Genomic DNA, 19,525 nt, shown 5'->3' with positions numbered 1-19,525 from the left:
CGGGTCGGCGATACAGCGAGAACAAGCGAAACTCATCCTGAGCACACACACAAACACTCACAGCTGAAGTAAAAACAATAAGTGTGGCTTGATATTGAGTAAGAAAAAGGTTTATAAACGCTGTGAGCATGGGTCTACGGAGAGCATTTCTCCGTGATCCCAACGTAGTCCGAAAAACGTTTACCCATTTAAACAGCCGTGGTGGATACCTTGTTTGTTTTAAACATCATAAATACACAAACAACAATGAATAGATACAGGTTGTGTACCCGAAGTCCCGCTGGTCCAAACAAAGTAGGAACAGCATCGTTCTTCAGTGCCCTACGCTGTACATACTGTATCTGGCATGAATCGCTGAAAGGTTTGGGAAGCTTTGTTTCGTGAAAGGCTGGCAGAGGGTGTGGCCTCTGGGTATCCCCACGTCAGAGTACCCAGGAAGTAAACAATGGAAAATGAGAAATCTCCAACGAGGCGTTTTGGGGCAGCATAGACTGTGTTAGAGTTTTACTCGCTACAGGGTGTACTTTGAGGGTTTGTGACTCTGCAGACCGTTTACATGCATAAAACCTTCATAACACACAAGGGGACGGGTAACAACCAGAAAAGCATGACATGGGACCTTTAAGGACGACCTACATTACAATAACATTTAGCCACTAATTTGCCATAAGGAAAGGTGCCTCTCAGATGTTTTACCATAGGTTAGCTAGCTCATGTGATTGCTGGAGGATTCATGGGTAACGGTACCGTCTTTAGACTATCAACAATTTGACCTCTGCTTATATGTTTGATGCATGCTTCTGTTTATGTGTATTTTCACACATATTCAAATTTGAGTTAAACAAACTTATACCATTATCAAACAATGATTTTGTGGTCCTCCTGCAGTGACTCTGAACACACCCTAAAAGACCCCTGTGGGTGAGGCTTGAATAGTAATTGGTATCCCCAGGATTGCTAGAGTTGAGGGAAGACTGATCACAGAGTGTTTGTTCTGGAAATTGAAAATGTTCTACCCAAGTGAAAGAACCCTGCTCACACAAGATGGTCAATGAATCTGAACATTTAAAAGACCAAGACCGGCTGTGATGTTCCTGGAATGACGTTCAGTAATGTTGCAGCATGTTATGTCTTAATGTGTTCAATCCTGCAGTTTACCCTCCGTATCCTCCTCAAGCTACACACAGTCACTGCTACAGTTCTTTGCCTGTAATCATTTCCTTTCCTCACTAGATGTGGAAGTGCAGAGAATGAAAAAGGCAGTCGAGTCATTGATGGCAGCGAATGAAGAGAAGGTATCCAATCAAGTTGTTTTTTATCTCTCTTTCTAAAACACCCGCCTCACTGACGTATGAAAAAAAACTATGGAAAACTATTTGTTTCAAATCAAATGTCATCATTCTTTGTCTTCTGAAATATAAAATTCAGTATTTAAAAAATAAATAAATAATAGAAACAGAGAGGTTTTCGTGGCATTTAGAGCAGTCAGCCAGAGGAGCTACAATGTTTATTACCACTCTTTGCCAAACCAAGAAGCCTGCTTTTTTTTTTCTTTTTTTTTTCAATTTTTTCAAAAGCAAGGCAATAAGTTCGGCATGTGACCAAACACACACTCCTACACAGAGCTGTCTGTACGCCTTTACGTCAAAGCCTGCTAAACGGCTCTGCCCCAAGTACAAGATGTTGGACAGTAGAACATCGTCCACTTTCAGCGTAGGAGTGTGGAGTGAATGTTCACACTGGGTAAAGGCAAGTTTACAGAGAGCTGGCGTGATGACCCCGAAATAAAACCTGCTAAGCTAAGGGTTACCAATGGGGAAAAGAAAGTTAGATGCAAACGTTGTGTTGTATTATTCTTTAAATGGAAAATACATAGGAAGCCTGCGCTGAGTTGAACCGTTTGATTGTCTCTCCTCTTTGCAGGATCGTAAGATTGATGAACTAAAGCAGTCGCTGCTGCGGTATAAGAAAGTTCAAGAAATGGTGATGTCAGTGCAAGGGAAGAAAGGTGAGATGACTCTTCTGTTGGAGTAAATGAAACATTATCTAATGTCTGAGATAAATGTTGCCCTGAACCTGCTTTTTGCTCATACACTCAATCATACAACTCTCTTCGAATCTCATGTTATGTCAATTGAATTTGAGGTCTTTAAAGATCTCCAAACAATAGATGAAGTTTGTCTACTCAGAAAAACGTTTTGTCTTAAGTGGTTTGTTTATTGCTAGATGAAACAGCTGATTTATAAATATTCATCTCATTTATCGTCCTCTGCAGAGAAAGGCAAAGATAACGAGTATTTCGAGGGTGATGGCGATGGATTCAACGAGTTCTTCCTAAGCATCCCGATGTCTGCTGAGTCGGAGAAGTATGATGTATTGGATGTTGAACTGAAGAGGAGGAGCCCAGATGAGGTTTGTGTTGCATAATGTGAGCATGAAACGCGTTCAATAGAAATATTATTGCAAAGGAGTTGCATTAAAACATAATATCACAAGCAATGTTGGATTCAAAAATGTAGACTAAGACATTTAAGAAACCTAAAATCACTGTAGTTTGTTTTATCCATTTAATGTATTCCTAATGAGTCTTGCTGTAGTCTTTTTTATATAGCTATAGCTCACGCACATTTCACACTTGTGTAATGAGTGTTGAAGGGTCTGACATCCAATTAATTGAATAACCTCTCCTGTCAGTTCTCTAAGCCTGTGTGCAGATTTAGACTGCCGCGGGAGAATATGCAACTTAATATTTTCCGACGGTGCAAACTTGGATATTTAAAAAAATGTATTTCCTTGCTCTGATGTGTGCTTAGTTGGAGATGCTTAATGGTCAGACTGAAGAGCCTTCACCCTCTCCCAGCCCTTCAGATCCAGAACGAGTGTCAGAGTCGGCACCAACAGATGCTGAAAGGTGAAATATGAAGAAGACTGTATCTCCGTTCAAATGCAGTGATTTACTCCAAGTCCATTTCAACATGGAGTTTGGCTTGTTTAGGTTTGTGTATAGTAGATAAAGTAGATCTTGTTAAGTTATCAGCAGCTGATCATTTGTGGCACTCCAGTCTTTAAATGTCAACATTTTTAAGGGATATCGAAAATAAAAAAAAGATCCTTGGCATTTCAGGGTTTCAATTATGTCTCGGGTTTTAAAGTTTAGTCAGGGACACCAAGTGGCTCATAATCATTTGGTTTGGGGAAATTAACCAGGAAACGTTGTGTTCTGCCACGTTTAATATTAAATGCACTAACAATGACTTCAACATGTCATGTCTCCTGGCTCTTTTATATTCTCCTGGCACCATCATCACCTTTTATCTCAAATACCTGAAAACATACAGCTGTTTGGAAAATCACAGATTTTCTTTTAGTTCAACATGAAACTTTATTTAATAGGATTCAACAGGTATTTAACTTTTCATGAACGTCTTTTACATACATCTGAGAAAAATTACTGGTGTGACGAAAATGCTTTATGTACTATGTAATGTTTGTATACCACTTTCACTTCAATATGTAAAGAATGCTGCTGAGTAGCCTTTCCTGAAGTCCTACTGGTATACACTGTAAGGATTTATTTCGGCCGCGTTCTTTAACTTGCAGAAGAAGAATGTGTGTAACAGCAGTTCACTTCCTGCTGCTGCTTCTCATGACCTCCACGCTGCTCAGGAGACAAGCTCACTATCTCCTCTCTGTCTGTTTCAGCTGCCAGGATCCCATCAAGAAGGGCAGCCAGGATCAGATGGAAAGGAGCAATAATGAAAAGGTAAACTTTACACATTTAGAACCGGGAAACCTGTTCGATTTAAAAGAGTCTTGTTCAGTCAACCTTACCAAAGACATCACGGCATACCATAACGTCTCAGAAAACGTCTCATTCTGCTACACCAAGATGTCTCTTTGTTGAAAATCAGTCCCTCTATTTGGCTCATACTGTTTGTATGCATGCATTAAACATGCTCCATAGACTTTATAGCCTTCGCAGTATCCCACATTTTCTGTGCTGTCTAGAGCATATCTTGACTGATAAGTTGATCAACAGAATATTCACTAACTATTTTTTAGAATCTATAAATTATTAAAGTTATATTTCAAGCAAAAATTGAATTTCATTTTTTCAGCCTCTAAAAGGTGGAGATTATCTAATTTGTTTTATATAACATTGAACTTAATGTCTTTGGGTTTTGGCCTGACAAAACAAGACCTTTTGACCACTGTATGGACCAAATAAATAATCGAAGTATTTAGAAACAAATGTTAATTTACAGCTTTGGTGCAGTGTCTACATCCTTAACTCTGTTTCTTTACAGTGAAAGTATCAATATTTTATTCTTCAAGCAAATATTAGTCTGCAAGATTAGCATAGTATGTGTGAAAAGTAGGGATGGGTGTCTTTTGAAATGTATCGATTCCGATTCCGGTTCTTATAGATTCCCCGTTTCGATTCCAAAATTGTAAAAGAAAGAGGTCAAAAGTTTAGATGACAAAAATATATTTAATCTTTTAAGCTTTAACTGACATTTTTACAAATAAAAAATATACATGCAATACAAATGTATTGCACAATAGCTGTGCTTTATTTTAACTGAGCTATGCCTGTGGCAAGCTATTAACAGGCATTACACTGTGCCTTGTCTTTGTCCCTTCAACGGCCTGCTGACGACCGGCCATTCTGTGATTCTCCAGAACACACAGATGGCCAGTCCGCCCTTACCCTGTATTCCACCGGGTCATCGGCGCAGACGGACCCGGTGGAATACAGGGTCTACCGCGTTTAGGAACCGTTAAGCAGAACCGAAATTGTGTATTTTGTATGGGTACCCGGTACCCGGCATTTTCTTATCGGTTCTCATCTGGAACCGAGTTTCGGTTCCCAACCCTAATGAAAAGTGATATAGGAGTATTGTTTTTGTCCTCTCAGAATGCTAATGAAGGGATCAGTAAGATGAGTGGGAAGCCTCCTGTGGGTTCCTCTGCGACCCTGCCGACCTCCACAGAGGACGAGAGCTTCGGCTCCAGAAAGGCTCGCTCATCCTTTGGAAAGGGCTTCTTCAAGATCCGCGGGGGCAAGAAGACAGGCAGTACTCCTAACCTCGGTGAGAGCAAACCACATGAGTTAGCAGCTGTGCAATGAATTGGCAGTTTACTAGATGATGAGTTAAATGGATGTGAACTATTTAACTCATCACCAACTATTTTAATAATTGTTTGAAGTGTTTCTTTAGAAATAAAAGTTAATGATTTGATGCTAATTTAATGCAAACATGTTCAGGTTTCTTTACCCCCTCTCTGACAGTAAACTGAATAATATCTTTGCAGTTGTGGTCAAAACAAGACCATTCAAAGACTTTATCTTGAGTTGTTATCAACATATTTTCTGATATTTCATAGACCAAACGAATAAAAAAACAAATCAATTTACAGATCAATGAAAATAGTTTTAGTTGCAGCCCGACTAGAAAGGGAGATTTTCTTGGAGGTTTTTTTTCACCATGGACGATTTTTGTGTTTTCCCAAGCCACACCCATGAAATATACTCTATGGACCAGGACCATAATTTGCAGCCCACACAAACTGTGGTCCCCGTTTTAATTATGGAAGTTGGTTTCTGCATTGGATTTCCTTCGGTCTGTGTTTGTGCTTTTATTGTGTGTCCTGTACACATGCATGTCTGCGTTCGCCCCACCTCTCCACTCCTGGTCTTATTTCATTCATAATGTCTGCCCTTTGTCTTGTTCTTTCTCTGTTGGACCCTGTGGGGTCTTGTGTGTGTTTTGTTACACATGAAGACCGCAGCCGAAGCGCAAGTGCCCCTATGCTAGGTACAGTATAGACCCCTGGTCATTGTAGGGTCTGAAGAAAACAAGGAAACTTCAAAATATCTCCTATTGTTGAACACCTTTGTCTTTTCTAACTTCATCCGTTCAGCTGACACCTTTTTATCATATCACGTTTCAGCGCTTCAACAGCCACACCCCTGTCCCAACCCATTGTTGCACAAATGTCCAGCATACAGACAGTCTGTTGTTCATTTGCCTGTGTGCTTGCATGGATTTGTTTCTGTCAAACCCTTCCCCAAACACAACTCTACTTCAAGATCCAGATAATCCAATCAAATGATTCATTTGGATCTTGAAAGCCTCCCGCTAAAAATCTAAAACTACTAGTGAGCCTCCTTTTTTATCTAATAAAACAAGGCTGTTTCTTCCAGTCTTACACAGGAATCAGCAGTGTCTAATGCATGCTTACTAGAGAGGGTATTTCTCCCCACTGCCATGACCCCTTCTGTCTGGGAGACATCATGTGTCTGAGTGTTTTCTGGGTCTCTTCCCTGACCCTGTGCAGCAGCTTCTTTTCCGCCGCTCTGAGCACGCCTCCCACCATAACGCTCATGATGCTGATTATTTTCTGTGGGCATTTGTTTGTACAGCTGAAACGGAGCGACCGGGCACCGACCATCTGGACCTGGCCGGGCTGCCACAGAGGTCGGCTAACAGCGGCAGCACCAACACACTCTCCGCGACCCCTGAGGGCAGGAAAAAAGCCAAAGGAATAAAGAAACTCTTTGGGAAGTAAGTAGAAAAGTGCATGATCCTTTCTAGCTCTAAAAAATAGTAAATTAGTTACTATTTATTTCTAGTACTTCTAATGCATTTAGAATAAAGGAAACGTTTGCACTTTCAGATTCAGCTAGAAATATTTATAATGTGCAAATATGGTTTATCACTATCAGCATATTCTATATCATCGAAAGGATGTTTTGATATACTGTATATTCAATACCATATTTTCTTTAAGGCTAAAAAGGAGTCAGTCTACCACATTTAACCTGGATGACAACCTACCAGAGGGAGACTTTAAGAGAGGCGGAGTGCGAGCCACAGCGGGACCCAGGCTGGGATGGTCTCGGGACCTCCAGAAACCCAAGTAAGTGTGTGCATTCGGTCTGAATAATGAGAATCTCTGGTGTACAACACAACTCGGAGATCATGTGAGGATTTTTCAGGAAGCAGTGTTTGTTGGGACTACAACTAACCTTCAGAACCAATCAGAATACTTCATTAATCCAGGGGAGAAATTGGGTTACATGGCAGTTGATTCATTATAGAATAGAATACAATATTTAAAAGAATAATATTTGAAAAACATTACATATATACTTCCAATGCAAATGTGTATGTGCACCTGTCACCATTATGACTTTTCTCTTTCTTCTCCTTAGTGAGGTTGATGCTCCCTTTGCGCGCTGGTCGAAGGATCAGGTGTGCAACTGGCTGCAGGATCAGGGGCTCGGTCTCTATGTGAACATGGCTCGAGTGTGGATCTCCTCTGGACAGACGCTGCTGCAGGCCTCACAGCACGACCTGGAGAGGGTGAGCTGCTGCAGAACAATTCAATAAGTCCAGCCAAGCAGGCAGGCAGACAAAGTATTTTTTGTTATTGAACCATCTGCATCATGTAGTACCTCGGGGATCTCAGTGTAATACTTGGCTTCATGTCGATTCTAGGAGCTGGGCATCAAACACCCGCTGCACAAAAAGAAGCTGCAGCTGGCTCTGCAGGCCCTCGGCTCAGAGGAGGAGAATAATAAAGGAAAGCTGGACTACAACTGGGTGACCAGTGAGTACTAGCTGCCAGTTCCCTGTTTTAAACACCCTTCTGCTTTGTTGCTTTTTCTTCTTCACCCGTTACTTTTAATTACATTTGACCGTCAACTTGACATTCTCCTTCTGACACTTTGCTCTTTCTCAGGATGGCTGGATGACATCGGTCTGCCTCAGTATAAGACCCAGTTTGACGAGGGGAGGGTGGACGGTCGCATGCTGCACTACATGACAGTGGTGAGTGTTAGAGAGACACACGCTGCCTCCACAGACGCCGCAGGGAAAGAGGTCTGACGACTCCAGTGCCATCTCACATTAGGATTATTGCATACAGACTCTGATGAGCTCCACTCAAGTGGACCTGGTCTTACCCTCCATATTTGAGACGGACCTGAAGTCACACCACAGTGACCTTATCTGTTCAATTTGAGGCTTCTTTGCCTGGGAATGCTTATTGTTGTTGCAGAAGTCTGTTGTGTTTTAATGCATTTCTTCAACCATCTTTACCATTTCACAATAAGTCATTGGTGTCTAACTTTGCTCCTCAGGATGACTTGCTTTCTCTGAAAGTGGGGAGTGTCCTGCATCACCTCAGCATCAAGAGAGCCATCCAGGTCCTCCGACTCAACAACTACGAGCCAAACTGCTTGCGGCGAAGGCCATCTGACGAGGTGGATACAATCACCTGAGAATTTAGCAACCTTTTCTGCTGTTTGAAATAACCCACACTCATTTTATAATGCACATCTACACGTGAACATTTCTTTTTTTCATCCTCTTTCTGTGCTTTGTCCCCACAGAACAATATTTCTCCTGCAGAGATTTCCCAGTGGACCAACCACAGGGTGATGGAGTGGCTGCGCTCTGCGGACCTGGCTGAATACGCTCCCAACCTGAGAGGCAGCGGAGTGCACGGAGGCCTGATGGTGAGACACTTTTTCTGGGAAACCTGAAAGTATTCAGACCTCCTCTAACACATGTGCTCACCCTCAGGTCCTGGAGCCGCGCTTTAACGTGGAGACCATGGCTCTGCTGCTGAACATCCCCCCCAACAAGACGCTGCTGCGCCGCCACCTCGCCACACACTTCAACCTGCTCATCGGCTCCGAGGCCCAGCAGCTCAAACAGGAGTGTCTTGAAAACCCAGACTACACTCTGCTGACTGCCACCACTAAGGTCAAGGTAAAGCAAGACTTCTGATGGACAGACATTGAATAGATGGATAGAAATATTACTGAAAGAACTTCTATTACTTGGTTTGTTACAAGGGTTACCATTAGTACGATAACGATACGATAATACGATACAATAATATTTTATTGGTCAGATCAAGTCTGAAATTTGACTTGCGTCACAGCAGCTCCATGTCCAACATCAACCGACAAAGTATTCAGACACAATACATGAAAACACAAACAACAAACATTTAACATAACAGCACAATCAGTGAGAGAAAACAAAGAACCTTCAGCGTGCATTTGATCTGGGATTTAGCTCTGTGTTTACTGTGAGGATTGACTGATGCACGAAGGAGTGCTTCAGTCTGACCTTATTGAATGGTGGGACCCTGTATCTCCGATTAGATGGTAGCAGTTCATATTCACTGTTCAGAACGTGGTTTGGGTCAGAGATGATGTTGTTGGACAGCCTCAATAGGTTGTTATGATCTGAATGAATACCTAACAGACTAGAACGCAGACATACTGAGTCTTTAAACTCTAAACCTAAAATACTAGATATACTCTAAATAAATGTAAATTATTAGACCTTTAAAAATGTGTTTACATTTCACTAAAATTGTATAGTCACAAAAACAGTATTAGCATTTAGTTATTGAACGTTTTAAGATTTGCTTTGTAAGGTAACCCTGAGGGATATGCACATTCCTGTTTGGATATCTAAATGTATTCATGTGAAACTGATGAAGTGTATTTCTTTCTCTTTGCTCTCTTTGTTCATACCAGCCAAGGAAAATGTCATTTGGTAACTTTGGCAGTCTGAGGAAGAAAAAGCACGAAGAGAACGAGGAGTACGTGTGTCCGATGGATGTGGAGATGCCAAAGGGACGAAGCTTTCAGAAAGGCTATGAGCTCCAAATCTACGAGGACGACCTCGACAGACTAGAACAGGTGAGCTTGTTCTTCTGTCTGTTTACTGATGATTGTATTCCCTTAATAATGTAGTGATCAGCTATCATAATCACAGCTGTCAACACTTTATTCAAGTTTCATAAAGCTAATGCCTAATTTCCCAAAAATCCCAACATTCAAACAAATGGCCCGGTCAAAACTTCTTAAGCCACTTCCTTTATTGATCTTCTGCCTCCCTTGTTGATAAATGTGTTATGTACAACTTGCATGGGTAAGTATTTCAGACCTCAGAGAAATAAGGCATTCAACTAGGTGATCAGTTTGAACCTGCTTAAATATGAAACTAACTTGCTACAAACTATAGGAAATGCTGTAATATTTTCATCCCTAATTATTATTCATGCTCAGATTTTCAGGGGTTGTCTTTTATACAATTCATATAATGTTTGGGATGTTATCAATTTAAATAAGATATTTACTACGTAGAAGTTTTGAGGTCTCGGTTTATTGAGTTTGGCGGTTTCTTGTTTCACAGATGGAGGACTCTGAGGGAACTGTGAGACAGATCGGAGCTTTCTCTGAGGGTATTCAAAACCTGACGGTAAGAATTTCCTCATGGCCCAGGACCAATGGCACATTGTACTCACTGATACCATTGTTTTACAAGCTAAATATTGTATTCTCTGTAATGTCCCCTTATCCAGAGCATGCTAAAAGACGATGAATTCTTCAAAGAGGCTTCCAATTCACCGAACCCCAGCGTAACAGACGAGGACTCCATGGCGTGAGGCAGTCGGCACCCCGAGCTCTGGTCCTGCTGAGAATGAAACTCTGGGCCTACCCCTCCCCACTACTCAAAGACTTGGCTCAACAAACCCCAAGATTGCTCCAACATTTCATTTTAGTGTTACATTCAAAGATGAGCCAAAAGTATTACAGTGTCTCCTCCTTTTCAGTTTCAAACGACGGTTTTGTGGCAGCCTACAGTCCTTTCACTCCTGAACTCTGTCTCCGTCAGAGGGAACATTTAGGGCATCACCACTGCCTGCCAGCTGGTTTCTGGAGATATTTTCTACTCAGTTGTGTACTGGCACTGTTTATATTTATGATAGAAGTGTCAACCAGCAGGATAAAAGACATCTTAAATATGCCAATATAGATTTTAATATATGTCTTGTAATCTGCCTCCTGAAGTGATGTGCTGAGACGATTTTACTCATGTTTAGAAGGTGGTGTAAAGTAATAACTCTAAAACAGCTGCTATGTTTTATTCAGAACTAAACCCTGCTATTTATGTGGGAATGTTCACATATGTTATCCTACGTTGAGCATTTTACAGGTTTTCACTCCAAAGTAATATTCTAAATCTATTTGCAGTACAAAGGCTGTACTTTACAGTAACATTGCATGGTAATAACATTCAACACATTTATGTAAGAGCTTTTTGTTTTTTTAATTTGTTTTTTTACCATAAATTGATTTAAATGGAACCCTGTTTGTTGACAGTTATTTTCAGAAAAGTTGATTTGGATGTCCTTTTTATTTCAGATAATGTTTTAATGCAACCCTCGACCATCCACGAGAAGTTGTGTATATAGTTTTTTTTTTTTTACGTTCATCCATTTCTAAGATCAATAAAATAATTTCAATCGGTTTGGATTTTGTTTTAACAAACAAGAGATTATGGGAAAGCTGATTTCACTGCTAAATGATTAAAAAAACATGACTGTTTAAAGGCTTTTTATCAACGGCTCTCTTTGTGTGTATTTAAATTATATCTCAACTTTGATCATGCTGACTGATTTTTTTATCGACCTGCAACACAAGAATATTTGAGAGACCAGGAAGAAAAGTTAAGCACCACAGCCAACAGGTAACAGCAATTATTATTTAAGATTTGAAAAATACCAGATTGAAAGAGTGCCATACTCCATAATTAAATGTTAGCATGAGTATCAGTACTTAAACCATTATTACATTGAATAACAAGCAAAGTCCTTCTCAGTCTGCTCCATGTTTAATTATACTGCCCTTAAAGAAATATGTATAAGTGGAGATGAAGACCTTCACATCGTCAATGAAATAGTGAAGTGTGTACAGCAGAGATGAAAGAGTAGATCTACTTGAGGGTTGTTGTGATGAGGTGCTGATCTGGAAGTAGAACTATCTGCTTATATCTTATTTGCATCGGTTTATTTTTAGAAGGCCTGGGGCCTACAACTAATTATAAATAGAAGCCCGTCTCAACATCCACTACACTTCACATTAACTTCAGAGATTTCCGCCCCGATCCTTGCTCCTATGGTCCTTTGAACATTTAGTAAATTTTCTGTTATGAAAGAAAAACAATTGCTACACGGATTATATCTGACATTGAATGGCATGGCTTTGTCCCTATATTGTAATTCTAAATTGAAATGGTGCCCACTTTCTTCACCTATAATTTATTTGGTGACAAACATTCACAGATTTTTGAAAATAATACATTTTGAGTACTGACCTTGACACGCTAACACATTTACTCATTTAATTTAATTTTGGAAACATGGATATATATACATTTTAAAGAACAGCACATTTGGTATAAGTGCATCAGATCAATAAAACAGGTTGCCCTCTGGTGGCTGTATAATAAAACTCCTGTGAACATCTGGAGGAGTTTGTTCCGAAGTGCCCATGCGCAATCAGTGGACACGGTGCCTCCCATGGATGTATAATAATGTGCCTCCCCTTCAGGATGTGTTGAGGGTTGAGACAGGACTGAAGCAGAAGAGTCTGAACTTTACTGCAGCTCGAGCTGAAGGAGTGAACCGAGAAAAAAGCATCATGGCTGCAAGGTTTGTTTTTCATTTTATGTCCAAACACTAATCTGAAAATTAATTGTAACCCTGTAGAATTTCAGTTATTCTTCATTGTTGCACTTTTTGTCTTTTATGACTGAACAACAACAGATCAGAAACATGTTTTTCTTTAATGTTAGACAATAAACTAGATTCAGAGTAAGAGTTTGGTTTTATTTCTGATAATGTATTTACTATTTAGGATGAATGTTTTGGGTTTCTGATGTTCAGGTTATGTGGAGTCCTTGCCCTTCTTGCTGTGTTTCTCAGTGGACTGGATGCATCAAGGTACAGTAGTCAATTTGAGAATTCTCATGCTTTATGTGTTTTTTGAGATGCTACATATTTTTTCCTTCTCAAATTATTGCAACAGACCAGCTATAAACCAGGAACTATCCAATATCTTCAATGAGCTGTGGACTTTGGATGTGAATCGCATGACCCCTGCCACAGACTACACAATCTCTGTTCAGGTATGAAACATGTTCTTATTCAGGCAAAGACTGAATTCTGTTTTTACAAAGATATATTTTGTGTTCAAACTGTCCAGGGTAGAGCCAATTATGTAACTCAGGGAAGCCATGTTGTGACGGACCGAGCCTCACAGCCTCTCTTCTCCAACGTTAATGAGATCAAGCTGCAGAACATCACAACCTTCACCCGTAAATCCCTCTGCAACACACAGGATAATTCCCTCTCATTCTGGGCATATACATGCAGCTCATTGCAGATCTGACTATGATAAATGTGATGTATGTTCCCTGCAGGCCTCATGAAACTCCTGGACAACTATGAGCGGTCCACAGGCGTGGCTGAGCGAGTCACAACAGTGGAGCTGACTGAGATGAATCTCTTCCTGGATGCCGTCCTAGATACTGAAGTCATGAAGGTATTAAGACGTGTTGCAACCAGTTTATTTAGTAAGCCATGTTTCAACAGGGCTGTTTCCAGAGGTGTAATATAGTCAGGAGCATCCACTCAATTACTTAAGGCCCTTTCGTACAATTTGCAGGTACGTATTTTCATTTAATGCAATGCTACTTTATACTACTACATTTAAAGAGCCAATACAAGACAACTAATAATAAACATTGACATGATATCTCGCAGAACTACTGTATACAACACAATCGAAGTTAGTGCCACTTTTACCAGCTGTGTTGGACACATTAATGAATCAATAATAATATAATTTGGTACTCTATTTGGTACTTGATGATTTGGAACATTCAGTTCCTTTTTGATGCCAATTATTTGCGTACTTTTGATAGAGTAAAGTATCTTCCACCATTGGCTGTTTCTATTGCACAACACCTCATCTGTGTTTGTTTTGAGCCAAGATGTCTTTCCAGAGTAGAACGATCGTGAATATAACGAATGTTCACTCTTTTTTGCTCCCTTAATGACTGTTTCTAGTGTGTTGTTTTCCAAAAGTTTTTTGTGGGGGGGGGGGGGGTTTCCAGCCTCAATGCAGCACTGGACACATTAGTTCAGGATGTTAGAGAGAGAAAAATATCAGAAACATCTGTGCAGCTGAGGAATGCTGTGTTGGCCTCAGAGGGTCTGAGAAGGAGATTAGTGGAAACAATGAAGACATGCAGTAGTTTTTCTGTTTCAGAGAAATCCATGTTTGTTAGATGGACCTGATGACGGGATCAGGATTTAAGTCTATATGCAGATTACAATAACACTTTTTTTTACGTTGCTTTTTTAATTGTTTATTACGCTTTTTCACATACACAGTACAAACAGTTTGCAGCTAAATACTTATTTACTATCTCTTTTGACTTTGTACAGTACAGGTTTAATCAAAGAGGGAAACATTTAACAAAGTGTAATACAAACCGCAAAAATAAAAAGTTACCAAAGAGCATATTTTAAGAAAAGGCAGAGTGCTTACAGTAAAAATAAATAAGTAGATATTGAAGTAAAATGTAAACTCTAGTAGCTAAGTGCTGTTTGTATAAGTGTATTACGTATTGTTTCTAAATCTTGTTTCAATATACATGTACTTCAAACTACTTTTTCAGTGGGTTCCAGCAAATGTTTATATTGCACACACAGAATATAATTTTCAAGAAGTATTGAAGTTTATTCAACATTTATTATACTTTTAAAACAGATAAAGATGCCTCTGGTTTAACAAGATATTATCGAAAAGTCTGAAAACATACATTTTTGTACCTGTTATTCAAAGATTGATGTTAAAAAAGCATATTATGGAGTAATAAATAATTTTATTTGGGAACAAATCTCTCAATGCAACTTGTTTTTTAGCCTGTCTCTCCCATTTAGTTTATTTGATCTATCTGTATTGTCAGAAAGTATTTTACCTGAGATGTTTATGTCATGATTGGGATTTGTCCACAGCGAGCCCATCGGTACCTGGTGAGCAAAGGACAGTCCAACTCCAACCTGAGGATCTTTAAAAATCAGCTTCGCTTGATCTGGTTCAACCTCTACCACAGAAAGAGAAACTCAGCGTGAGTTGCACAAACATCAGCAGATGATAACCTCAATTTGTTGAATTTATTATAAATATAAATATTTAGTGTAAAAGTGATGTCAAATGTATCTTCTGTTCTGTGTCTCTATTTCAAAACATTCACCAGCCTGGATTCCTGTGGATTCGAGCATGTGTTTGTTGGAGAGACAAAATCTGGATCAGAAATCATTGGTTTCCACAACTGGGTCCAGTTCTACCTGCAAGAAAAAAGCACACACTTGGACTACAAAGGATACAAGGCCAGGGATCATGACTTAGTGAGTGCAGCGGTTCATCAGACAAAAGAGATGCATTTATTTCTGTAGCAACATTTCCTGTTGTCTCTTTTTTATTCCTATAAGGTTCAATGAATTGCCATTGTACAACATGCGGTTGCAAAACGAAATGCAGTTGCTACATACAAACAAAACAAAAAAGAAACTCCCCCAGAGCCTCCGTGGATTAAACTGTTCAATAACCTGAAAATAAGAAGTAACCTTGCTGACTTTGGTCAGACTGACTGTCTGACCAAATTTGGAAAATGTCCCAAATTGGGATCAATAAAGTACTTCTTATCTTATCTTAAATCATACTCAACACATTAGAAAGAAACTCAAGTTCTAAAATTCTAAAAGCTCTTCACAAATTGAGCTAATTTAGGGTTTGTGTGTATCTTTCCACAGCCCGATCATGATGACCACGTCCTGAACCTCCAGTTCAGCTGGCACGGTCTGGTGAAGCCTGTCGGCAGCGCCTTCATCGGGACCAGTCCTGAGTTTGAGATGGCGCTCTTCACCATCGTCTTCCTCTTGAACACAGAGCGGAGCACCACAGTGCTGGTCAACGTCGACCAGTGTCAGATGGAGCTGGTGGTCATCCGACACGGACGCTCCCTCGGGACGGCATACCCCAAACTGCTGAGCAGCAACAGCAGACATGTCAGCCATCACTAAACTGAAGGAGAGGGTCTTCTGTTATAAAGTGAAGCCCACATTCTTATTATGAGAGCTGCATAAACTACATGGCAATTTTTGTTGGTTACATAATCCATTACATCATAAAAATGTAATCTTATCTGATTACTTTTGAATAATTCTAAAATCAAACATTGAAAATATGCCACTTTATATTAAAAATGTAAGTTTCACTGATATTATTTTTCTAAACATATCAAAAACATTTTACATTTTCAATGCATTTACATTTGTTTTCATCTAATTACTCTAACAGGTGTGTTTTCTACACCATGTGGGATGCACTTTAATGAGTCAATAACATTGATTATTGTGAACAAAAGTTTCATATTTTTTAAACTGCCATTTTATAAAGATTCAATCAAAAATGTAACTAAGATTGACAGTGCATCTATAATCTGCACATGTTTTCATATCAATCTCAGTTGATTAAAGTTATGTTACTTACATGATCAAGAGTCTGTGTTTTGGTTAAAACACCTACTGACCTACTGACTACAGTGCATGACATATATCTGTAAATGCCTGTCATTTCTTTGACACACATTTGTAAACTTTTTAAAGTCAAACATGTGGTGTGTTTATAAAATTTCATCAGCCAATAAAATGCCATATAACCCTTTAAATGCATCAAGATCTCTTTATTATCAAGTACATACATAGGTATGAGGGAGTGAAATAATTATTAAAATCATTTTTCTTCAATAAAAAAACCCAACTCAAAATTGTTTTACATTATTCATGCATTAACATTTAAGTAGTATTGTAAAGTTGCAGCTGTTCTACAGTACACATGTAGAAGACGTTCTGAAAAGGCACCAGACTTCTGGTTGTTTTGAATAGATTGTTATTGGTACTGTATCTTGGTATTCATTTTGGGTCGTTTTACTGGGTTTGTGGTAATTAGGCGTCTCTTTGTGAGCGTTTTCTTTCTAAGGTTGCACCGACCACTGTGCCTATCATAGTGTTCAGAAATTCATCTATTTGACATCACGACATCACATAAAACATTGTTTTTTTAAGAGTTTTCAGCACCGTACGAAAAGCGGAACACTTCTTTTGTTCCGTGTGTACGCACATTTTACACTGTAACACACGAGAGGGTTGCATGCTGGTGCGACTTCCGACGCCGTATCAACAGTGACAGAATGAGCAGAGTTTTATTTGTTTACTGTTGAACAGTAGAAACAACCATGGAGGTGCTTGGGGGGGAGTTTGGTGACATGACTCCTCAGGAGCTGGCGGCTCCTGTCGACACCATAGAGGTGAGTTTAGAGGAAATAAATACTAAAGTTTCACACCACGAGTAGAGAGAGGCTAACATGGAGGCTAGCAGCACAGAGAAGCAAAACAAACAGCTCCTGGAGGCTTTATGGTCTGAACCTCGCACAATGTGTCACTTTGGTGTCACATTTATTAACATGTTGTCGTAGGTTACAATTTGGAGCCTTAAATTAAAGTTGCAAAATAAGAAAAGTTGAAGCAAATTGCTCTCACTACCTGTAAAGAAGTGCAATTAAACCTGATATGTATTGAATTTCTTTCTTTTTTCAGGAAAAATGGAAACTGTTACCAGCTTTTCTAAAGGTAACAGCTCACACCTTCGAACTGCTGTGTTTCACAAATATTTACTTTTATTTCCTATAAATCCTCACATAATGAAATAAGCTTTTATATTGGGACCCCCCTCAACACACAATAGCAATTTAACTGAACATGTAACGGTTAAACTGATTATGGATACAAATAATTAGAGAAACTCATTTTTTTCATTGAATTAAATACTTGACAATTCAAGGAACCTAATAATGTTGATGCAAAAATGAACTAAACTGTGATATTGCCATAAAATAACATTTGCTGTCTGCCTTACAACAACGTAATGAACACGGGACAATTACCACAAGTGCAAACGTTTCACACGCATGTGGGTCTGGATTTATGTTGATACTGTTCAGCAATAGACCTCATTTCCATTTAAATGTTATTCTATTTTTTTTCCTTTAACTCTAACTTAATTTTGCTCCTATTTTTCTTTTGACTGACTTATCATTCTTATTGTTTCACCACTACAAACACGACAAAATGTATGCATTTCACTTTGCACTATGTTTGACCTGTAATCTGTTTCCCAGGTGAAAGGACTTGTGAAGCAGCACATCGACTCATTCAACTATTTCATAAATGTGGAGGTAAAACAAAACCCCAACATCAGTGTACGTCACAGCTCCGGTTTTATTTAAATATAAATTGTTTATATATTTTTTTTGTTTTCCAGATAAAGAAAATTATGAAAGCAAACGAGAAGATCACAAGTGATGCTGATCCCATGTGGTACCTCAAGTGAGTCGTCTCTAAACCATCATTGTTTGACAGTAATCTAATAATGATACACACATGTGGCATCTTTTAGACTAATTTATAAGTTAAATGTATTTCAATGTTTTACTTCCAGATACCTCAATATCTATGTTGGCATGCCTGATGTTGAAGAAAGCTTCAACGTTACCAGACCAGTATCTCCTCACGAGGTGAGCTTTGCTTTTTATTATTAAAGTAAATATCATAATTAATGGTTGACTATAACGTTTTTGCAGCTGTAGCTCAACATTTTTTTTATTAGAGACAATTTATCACTTGAAAGAAAATGTATCCTGAACTATTTAAAATACAAGTCAAAAAGTGCCAAATATTTGTTAACTGCAGCTCAAATAATAACACAATTTATATATAAAAAAAAAAAAAGGTAATATATTGACATATATTTTGGTGTCCTACAACCATAGTCCTACAACGATACCCTAAAAAATACTTGAGGGTGGGAATTTGATTTCTTTCTTTATTTCATTCAACATGTATTATTATTTACTGTGTGTATGTAAATGTGTTGGACAATTGCAGGACTAGCCCTCACTCCATATTTGTTTTATTTCTGACTCAGATGATAAACCAGGCCTGTCATAAAAAGGACTAGTACCAATGAATGGAGCAAGTTTCATGTATGTGACCCTTTTATTCTGTAAGATAGCAAGGGGGTGCATATTGTGATAAGCAGGCCTGTCATAAAATGCACCCCCCTAAAAAAGATGGTTCTCTTATTCCCACCCTCAAGCATTTTTTAGGGTATGGTTGTAGGACTAGTACCAATGAATGGAGCAAGTTTCATGAATGTGAGATTTTTATTTTGTAAGATAGCAAGGGATGCATAACGTGGCAAAAATATGCTGACAAAGACTATGTAACATTTGTAAACATATATTTTGTTTATTATATGACAAATATGCAAGACAATAAATGGCAAAGATATGTAGAAAATAAACCCATTTAAAGGTCCCATGTCATGGCCATTTCCACTGATCATAATTCCATTGTTGAGGTCTACTAGAATAGATTTATATTGTGCAATTTTCCAAACTCACATTGGTTTCTCATACAGCATCTCTGTAAACGACGTGTATTCACTGAATTTCACTCTCTGCCTTTAACGGCTCGTTGTAGCTCCAATAGCTCCAGCCCCCACCCTCCCTGTGAGCAC

At 39.0% G+C, this 19,525-nt stretch overlaps 3 protein-coding genes across 4 annotated transcripts; all 3 read left to right on the top strand.

Annotated features, from left to right (window-relative positions):
• The first annotated feature begins 585 nt into the window (after positions 1 to 585).
• Positions 586 to 11,422, top strand: ppfibp1b (PPFIA binding protein 1b). 2 transcript variants are annotated; one of them, XM_010789039.1, is made up of 18 exons: positions 586 to 1,295; positions 1,924 to 2,008; positions 2,276 to 2,412; positions 2,814 to 2,911; positions 3,703 to 3,763; positions 4,919 to 5,093; positions 5,787 to 5,819; positions 6,428 to 6,569; positions 6,796 to 6,924; positions 7,220 to 7,370; positions 7,506 to 7,617; positions 7,750 to 7,838; positions 8,150 to 8,272; positions 8,402 to 8,527; positions 8,595 to 8,783; positions 9,566 to 9,730; positions 10,227 to 10,292; positions 10,396 to 11,422. In XM_010789039.1, exons 1-18 carry the CDS (start codon positions 1,251 to 1,253, stop codon positions 10,477 to 10,479), a joined length of 2,010 nt encoding a protein of 669 aa, XP_010787341.1. In that variant the 5' UTR covers positions 586 to 1,250; the 3' UTR covers positions 10,480 to 11,422. The 2 variants fall into 2 exon arrangements, with proteins under 2 accessions (XP_010787341.1, XP_010787342.1); XM_010789040.1 differs by lacking the exon at positions 5,787 to 5,819 and having other exon boundaries at positions 587 to 1,295.
• Positions 11,423 to 12,355: 933 nt separating this feature from the next.
• LOC104960864 (poly(U)-specific endoribonuclease-C-like) lies at positions 12,356 to 16,616 on the top strand. The gene is made up of 8 exons (XM_010789038.1): positions 12,356 to 12,528; positions 12,763 to 12,819; positions 12,905 to 13,004; positions 13,082 to 13,193; positions 13,299 to 13,420; positions 14,902 to 15,014; positions 15,144 to 15,294; positions 15,700 to 16,616. Exons 1-8 carry the CDS (start codon positions 12,368 to 12,370, stop codon positions 15,967 to 15,969), a joined length of 1,086 nt encoding a protein of 361 aa, XP_010787340.1. The 5' UTR covers positions 12,356 to 12,367; the 3' UTR covers positions 15,970 to 16,616.
• A 485-nt stretch (positions 16,617 to 17,101) lies between these two features.
• On the top strand, positions 17,102 to 18,521 carry LOC104960866 (DNA-directed RNA polymerase III subunit RPC2-like; the record flags this gene model as incomplete). Its single annotated transcript, XM_010789041.1, has 5 exons — positions 17,102 to 17,255; positions 17,545 to 17,577; positions 18,126 to 18,182; positions 18,269 to 18,333; positions 18,446 to 18,521. Coding segments are annotated over exons 1-5 (303 nt in total), but the record flags the coding sequence as incomplete, so codon positions are not given.
• Between the last annotated feature and the right edge of the window lie 1,004 nt (positions 18,522 to 19,525).

The sequence above is a fragment of the Notothenia coriiceps genome, unplaced genomic scaffold, assembly GCF_000735185.1.
Source record: "Notothenia coriiceps isolate Sejong01 unplaced genomic scaffold, NC01 NC01_scaffold00032472, whole genome shotgun sequence".
Lineage (NCBI taxonomy): Eukaryota > Metazoa > Chordata > Actinopteri > Perciformes > Nototheniidae > Notothenia > Notothenia coriiceps.
The sequence above is the reverse complement of the archived record's forward strand: the minus strand, read 5'-3'. Positions and strand labels throughout refer to the sequence as shown.

Coding starts and splice junctions, on each gene's coding strand:
- ppfibp1b (XM_010789039.1), top strand. CDS start 1,251: ATGAAAAAGGCAGTCGAGTCATTGATGGCAGCGAATGAAGAGAAG. Junction 2,413..2,813: donor AGAGGAGGAGCCCAGATGAG/GTTTGTGTTGCA, acceptor ATGTGTGCTTAG/TTGGAGATGCTTAATGGTCA. Junction 7,618..7,749: donor GGACTACAACTGGGTGACCA/GTGAGTACTAGC, acceptor GCTCTTTCTCAG/GATGGCTGGATGACATCGGT.
- LOC104960864 (XM_010789038.1), top strand. CDS start 12,368: ATGCGCAATCAGTGGACACGGTGCCTCCCATGGATGTATAATAATGTG. Junction 12,529..12,762: donor AAAAGCATCATGGCTGCAAG/GTTTGTTTTTCA, acceptor TCTGATGTTCAG/GTTATGTGGAGTCCTTGCCC. Junction 13,005..13,081: donor ACTACACAATCTCTGTTCAG/GTATGAAACATG, acceptor CAAACTGTCCAG/GGTAGAGCCAATTATGTAAC.